The sequence below is a fragment of the Rhea americana genome, unplaced genomic scaffold, assembly GCF_003343005.1.
Source record: "Rhea americana isolate MKP2758 unplaced genomic scaffold, rheAme1 scaffold_275, whole genome shotgun sequence".
NCBI classification, from domain to species: Eukaryota; Metazoa; Chordata; class Aves; order Rheiformes; family Rheidae; genus Rhea; species Rhea americana.
In genome coordinates, this window is record NW_028186396.1 from 591,285 (window position 1) to 598,117 (window position 6,833).

The 6,833-nt window shown below is 34.7% G+C and overlaps 1 protein-coding gene across 1 annotated transcript in view; it reads right to left on the minus strand.

The window, feature by feature from the left end:
• The window catches only part of SYNE1 (spectrin repeat containing nuclear envelope protein 1), a 313,359-nt gene that overhangs the window by 203,997 nt on the left and 102,529 nt on the right, over positions 1–6,833 (minus strand). Inside the window, exons 23-27 of the mRNA XM_085308428.1 lie at positions 5,838–5,996; positions 5,292–5,500; positions 4,896–5,004; positions 3,542–3,706; positions 1,235–1,402 (exon numbers count right to left, since the gene is read on the minus strand). Of these exons, the coding sequence (XP_085164554.1) occupies positions 1,235–1,402; positions 3,542–3,706; positions 4,896–5,004; positions 5,292–5,500; positions 5,838–5,996 (810 nt within the window). The remainder of the gene's footprint in view (positions 1–1,234; positions 1,403–3,541; positions 3,707–4,895; positions 5,005–5,291; positions 5,501–5,837; positions 5,997–6,833) is intronic.

Here is a 6,833-nt window from a genome sequence, read left to right on the forward strand (position 1 = left end):
TTCAGATCTTCAATAAAGTTTGCTTTCATCATACCAAGCTATACCAAAGGRAGTGGAAGAGTCTGAACTCAGGGATAAATTAACTATTCCTGCTACCTCTCCTATGAGAGATAAGGACTGCAGAGTATTAAAAAGACATGTAAGAACTGAAATGCATATAATAGTTTTTACAAACACAAAACAGTTTAGATAAAAATAATTACAACATAGCTAGACATACAATATAGTTGGACATTAAGACATGTTTTACCTCTTAGAAAAACAGATTAGTACCAAACATTTACATAATGCCCAAACATTGACAATAAATTATTCTTCTCAGCAGGCCTCAAAATTAATCTCATATATTTGGGATTAGAACCCAAGACACTTACAGTATTCAATCCATATGATTTATTATTATTGCAATTCACAGAACTTTTGACCTATTATCCTTGCATAACTGGGCAATGCTTGGAAAACTATTATAGTTTTAGCCATCAGTCAGAATGTTGCAAATGACTGTGGTTTTGATTATGTACGCAGATGTATTATGTACATTTAACAATGGGTTAAAAATACAAACAGAATAAATTAAAATATTACGTCAAACTTATCTCTGGACAGCCTTCTTTTCCCTAAGGAAACTAGGAACTACCACTGGGGCAGTGACCAAATGTTGCCAGAGTAAATAAACACCTCTTGCTCTACACCTAGATGCCTTAGGCCCATCTGTCACTGCAGTAGTTATCTACAGGAATTGGTGACGGTAGAGGTATACCTCCCATTTAGAGTTGGGGCCACATCAAAACTGCTAGTGTGGAGAAGTTTCCAAAACTGGGATTGGGCCCTGGTCCAATTTGTCATGATCGCATCTGACACTGATCTTCAAAAAGGCAAAAAGAGAGAGACTTCATACATTAACAGTACCTTTATTCAAAATTTCAATGTGGCCTGGTTTTAATGTGTTCTGCCCCCAAAAAGCACTATGTGAAGTAAATAGATACACAATTAAAATTGAAAAAAAAGCTTATCTTTGGGCATCAATATTTAAAAAAGATTGGGTACATTTTTTTCATTTTAAGAAGCCAATACCAGGTCATATAAGACAATTTCCATCATGACTCTCTCAAGCTCAAATATACAGAGTCATACTACTAGAAATAACTTACAAAACAAAATTTAGTAATTACATATATTGTATATTATTAAAAAAAAACAAAACATCAAATGTGGATATAAGTAATCAACCTACCTGATGATGAAGTAGTAGTTGCTGAGCTTGTAATAAGCTTTCTGTATCCAAGATCTTTTCCGCCTCTGCTTGGGCTTCTTTAGAGTTGGTAATTAACTCTTCGATAGCACTCTTAACTTCTTCTTTGTATTGGACACAGTCTCCAACAGTACCTAACATTTTTTCAGTCTACAAGTATGGATAAGTGTAAATATTTCATGCTGAACAGTACGTATACATTTGAAGGGCACATCTATATGTGGAATATTTTTGTAACAATATAGTAAATTGTCTAAATTCAAACCATTTGTATCTCCAGCATTCTTAGCATACGCTTAACTTGATATTGGAAGAAGACTATAGATTTAAAATGTGACTGTGGAGACCTTCCTCTGGTTTAGATATATTCCTCACTACATTGCCATACAGGCTGCCTATGACAGCCACTTACTGGTGATCATTTGGAAAATACATGCTGTCCTTACCCTTGCAAGCTGCCCCACCTTACAAAACACTTGCACTACTCAACTCACAAAAGATCTTGCTGCCTTTGGACCTTCTAGATCAGGGCCCTGGTGAATAGAGAATTTATTAAAATGTCATTTATTAATGTCATTTATTTAATGACATTAAAATGTCTTCTGACATAGCCAATCATAGTCTCTAGTTTTATAGAAAAAAGGGTACATTATTCCTCATATCAGAAAGGTCCTCTCTCTAGGTATGATTCCACTAACCACTCATAGCTGGTTTTCAGATAAGGGCTCTATTCCTCAGACATTGCCTGTATTTTAGGGTTTTCATCACAAAGTAGTCAAGAAGTAAGGACCTCTTTAACGATCTATTTATAATCCAGATTCACTTCAGAGAGTCATGCAGATTCAAGTCATTCTCTTAGAGGTATCTAACCTTTTCTCTCCAAAAAGCACTGTGGAAGTGTGTAAATACACAATATGAGTCCTGGTCTAAGGAATATCACCCATATGATTAAAAAACTTAATTTAACTGTAAACATTATTTGGACTTTTAAGAATCAGCAGTATCTTTAATATAGTATAAAGTGGTGTCTACATTATACTTCYAGATTTCAAACAAGTTCAGATTCTRTATCTTATTTTCTTTTTGTATCTTTGTAAACTTGTGCTCTCTTTAGTTCTGCTTTTAGAAGAGACAAGAAGTAAAAGTATTTTAATATATGAAAGGAGATATTATGATAAGTTTTTTTCAGTCCCTTGAAAATCAGAACATCAGTTCCCCTAACTTTCCAAACATGGTTTCCACATCATGGAAATTTATAGAATTTTGAAAAATTTACATGGAACAACTATACATTTATACATTTGGAACAACTACAATGACAACTGAAGGTCTCCAAAAGAATCTACATTAACAATAGAATTTGAAATCTCTATCCTGAATTCTTTTTCAAATGGTTCTGCACAGCCTTTTAAGTGTAAGATATTCTATGCCTCCCCTGATCTTTCTTTTTCACTRTGAAAACTGTGAAGCAGTAAATTTCCTGAGAACTCCCACATCTTGATGTTTCAGAGGATTCTGAGAGGTTTTACTTCTTATGAGCTAGAAAATTCCCATGATTTCAGTATTTCTAGAATCTGGTTACCTTTCCAACCTCAGACAATCACATTCTTTTCCTAAAAATCTAGTACATGCTACATAGCCTTAATTTGGAGATCCATCATGTCTATTATATTGGAGCTTCCAAAAGCTGAATCTTAATGATACAAACTGATCCAAAGTAGCTCCTTTAATATTTCAACTYAAAAAATGCATAAACCAAGTTACAGCTTTAGCTGTAGTAAGTAAAATCACGTTCTTTATCYACTAGCCAATTATAGAATCAGTAAGGTTGGAAGGGACCTCCGGAGATCATCTAGTCCAACCTCCCTGCTCAGCAGGGTCACCTAGAGCATGTTAGACAGGGTTGCATCCAGGTGGGCCTTGAAGATCTCCAGAGAAGGAGACTCCACAACCTCTCTGGGCAATATATACCTTAATTTTGCCAATGTTCACTAATAGGTGACTTTTGAAAACTAATGTTMCCCTTTTCCTCTAAAAATATGGACATTTTGATTCCAGAAACATTTATGCCTTCCAATCCTACAAAGATCCATTATCCTGCTGTCAGTATTTCTGGCTGGTAGTCCTAAGGCTTTGCTACCCGTGGAGTACAAATGGATTTTTTTGTTGCTGAATGTTTGCAGTTTAATTAAAAACACACAGCAGGGAACTTATGCTTGTGAAACCGTGATTGATGTCATTTCGTATGACACTGTAAATGGAGAGTTCTTCTTGTCCCTCATACTGTACCTCAGCCAGCGAATCTAGGAGTCCCTTGAAGTCACTGGAAAGCTTACAAAGCTCATCTTCTGTGTTTTTGGCCTCCAAATCAGGACATACTGCAGTCAGATCAGTAAGTCTAGATTTCAGCCAGCTGAGATTTTCTCCTTGTTTGTTAATATATTGCCTAATTTCCTACAGAAGAATCAAAAAAGTACTTTCTTAAAATAAATTATAAAAAAGTATAATCAATGAGCAGYGGCATTCATAGAATCAGTTCCAAGGTTAGTATTATAAACATGTTGCTTTTGGTATTATCTTGAAATACTAGAAATACAATATTTTTCTATTTGCAGCCTTGTCTGATTCCATTCCAGTTAAGGGCTAGATTTTTGCATTCAACTACACAGACTTTATAGGACTGTCCTCTGATAATTGGTAGAATATTTTTTCTGATAAACCAGCATTTTCACCAATAAATATAAAGATGTAAAGTATATACCACCTATATATTTTCCATATATTGATCAAATTCTTAGTTATAATTTAATTCATTTACATCTTAAATGCTAACTTTCGTAAGTATTAAATTCTATATAGTATAAGGTTCTGTGTATTTTTCGTATTTTTTAATAGTTCTTTTTTTTCCCCCTTTTTCACCTAATAGCTTTGTTACATCTTTGTGCCAGCACAGGTGAGAAGCTGCCAGCAAGGAAACTACATGAGTAAATCAGAATTCCTGGAGCAGAAACGCCCATTAAGAGTGGCCTTACTGTTTTATCAAGGTCACCTTAATTACATTTCTCTGTACAGTTAGCTGTCAGAATCTGCTAATGAGTTTCACACAAACTCCTTATGTGACCTTTTTTTTTTTTTTCTTTAATTCCATGCACTAGAAGCAAAAACAGGATAACAGGATCAAGGTAGGTCCCAAGTGACAATACATCATTGAATAAAACTAATTTAACAAAAGGGTTGAATCTCCAGCTATTCTTTCATCCTTGTCACTCACCAATGCAAAAGTGAATTGTGGAATATCTTGGTCTCCACTATCGTAGAAGAGAAATTTTATTGTAGAAGATTTTCTTACATGTAAGGCAGTAGCTTGACCACTCAAAAATACCTCATCCTGAAGTTATGGCTTTTCCTTGCACAACTCATTAACTGGGCAGACRGCAGGATTAGATTAGTCTTTAATCTTCCTATTTCTGTATTATGGATATTCTTAATATACAAGTAAAGAGACCTGTCATTCTTTAAATCATTAAAAGTAGGAGATTCTGCCACACAGCTGCCCTACTTGTTAATGCAAATATATCCAGGGCACAAGTAGCACAAGTAGCAATGACTGTAGTTTTAGTAAAAACATAAACCAAGATCTTACCCCCACAGCTGCTTTAAATTGCTTGTATCTGGCAGTATCATGCACACTTTGCTTTATCTTCTTTATCTCTCTTTCTGTTGACAAAATCCAATTTGCCAATTCAGAAAATCTGAAATAAAATATCACGTGATGCACAACAAAGAAAAAAGTKAGATAAAAATTTCCACCACCAAACAGTAACTTTTTAAATTTAAGCTAATAATTATAAAACCCTCAAAAGTCAACTGTAATTTGTGAAATTACTACATAAAGTACAGCTTTTTACTAGAAATTATCAAAAGAGTATTTATCCTTCTGTATGAGGGTTTTGATCCGTAATRGAATTCAGAGGAGTGGACATGTATTATTCTCTTTAGGCAACGCTCTACCAGACCCAGCTAGCAACTGAACTGACACCTGTTCTTATAGCCCTTCCACATCTCAGAGCGCTCTGTTAGCTTCACATATGTGCTATCAATCYGGGATTTAAGTTCCTTCAGAATTCTTTGGCTGCTTTCCAACGTAGCCCTCACTGGATCGGAAACTGGCAGTTTTTGACACAACTCTTCAATCCGTTGTAGCCTTTTCTCACACAGCTGGTAGGATCCCTTGTCACTGAAGAACAACTGATGGAAGCAAAAAAAAAGCAATAATAACATAAAGAGACAGAAATCACAAAGCATATGTGTGTATACATATATGTGTGTATATTTCTGTATTTATATATATATGTACATGTATATGTATATGGTAGCTGTACTAAGCTCCCAGGTCATGAGTATCAGCATGAAAAGACTAATTTCAAATCAAAATCTTTCTTAAAGTCTCAAGGACTGATCTCATTTAGTTGTGTACATACTGTTTGGTGGTTTAAGAGTCAGTTACACCTTCTGTTTCTCTGTCATTGAGTTTACATTCAAATATATTTCTGTATATATCTGCTTGGTGGCATATAATTCATACCATGTGCTCCTTGATCATCTTTTCATTGCCTTCCCTGGATAACACCTTGTTCTGTCGAGCTAGTTCAACTTTACACTCCTCCACTGTGACCAGGAGTTTGCTTTTCTGCACTTCAATCTTCAAATGGATCAAATGATATGGGGCTTCTGTCTGAAGATCCTACACTCCCATAAGGGCAATAAACAAGCACAGAGATAAAACAGTATATCACTACCTCAGTGTGAAATTACTACAAATAAATTATAGAATAACTGTTAATACAGAAAGCAAACCTTGTATGTGCATGAAAGGACAGTGTTTTCTCAGTATTCATTTAAGGAAATAAATTAATGCTGTTATGCATATCTATTAGACCTAACTTAAGTTACAACTTCTTGAGGTCCAGAATATGTGTATAGATGGCACAGTACAGAGACATCTTGAATCTTAGCAGTATATACCAAACATTTCCTGTGTAAAAATAATGAATTGTAATAATGAAGCTATATTTACATCTGCTTCCAGAGGTTCCTGTTTGTGTGCCAGTGAGAAACCACTCATCATTTATTCTAGTTTTGACCTGCAACACACTGTAGCAGGTAAAATATTCCATAGCTGATGAGCCATCTTGGTTCAGTTGTTAAGAGTCCTCAGTAGAGGACACTACTTAAACTGAAAGCCTGATCTCACAAGTTTTTTGGGAAAGTCACAGCAAATGTCCCAGTATCAGAATAAAGTAAAAAAAGCTAGCATCTATGCTCAAAAATATGCTCTTGGTGCAGGTATCATAATACCTTTACATAGAGGGGGATGTTATGGTTCCATAATTACTCTTAATTTTTCATATTTCCTGACCTTTGACTGCTTTACTTAACAGACTGTTTTCAATAAGTTATTTGTACTTGTTGATATACTTAATGCTGTAAAATATGTATTTTTTTCCAATTGCACAAGATTCAAAGGAGAAGAGGAACAAAGTCATCAACTTTTTTTTTTTTTTTTTTTTTTTTTTTTTTT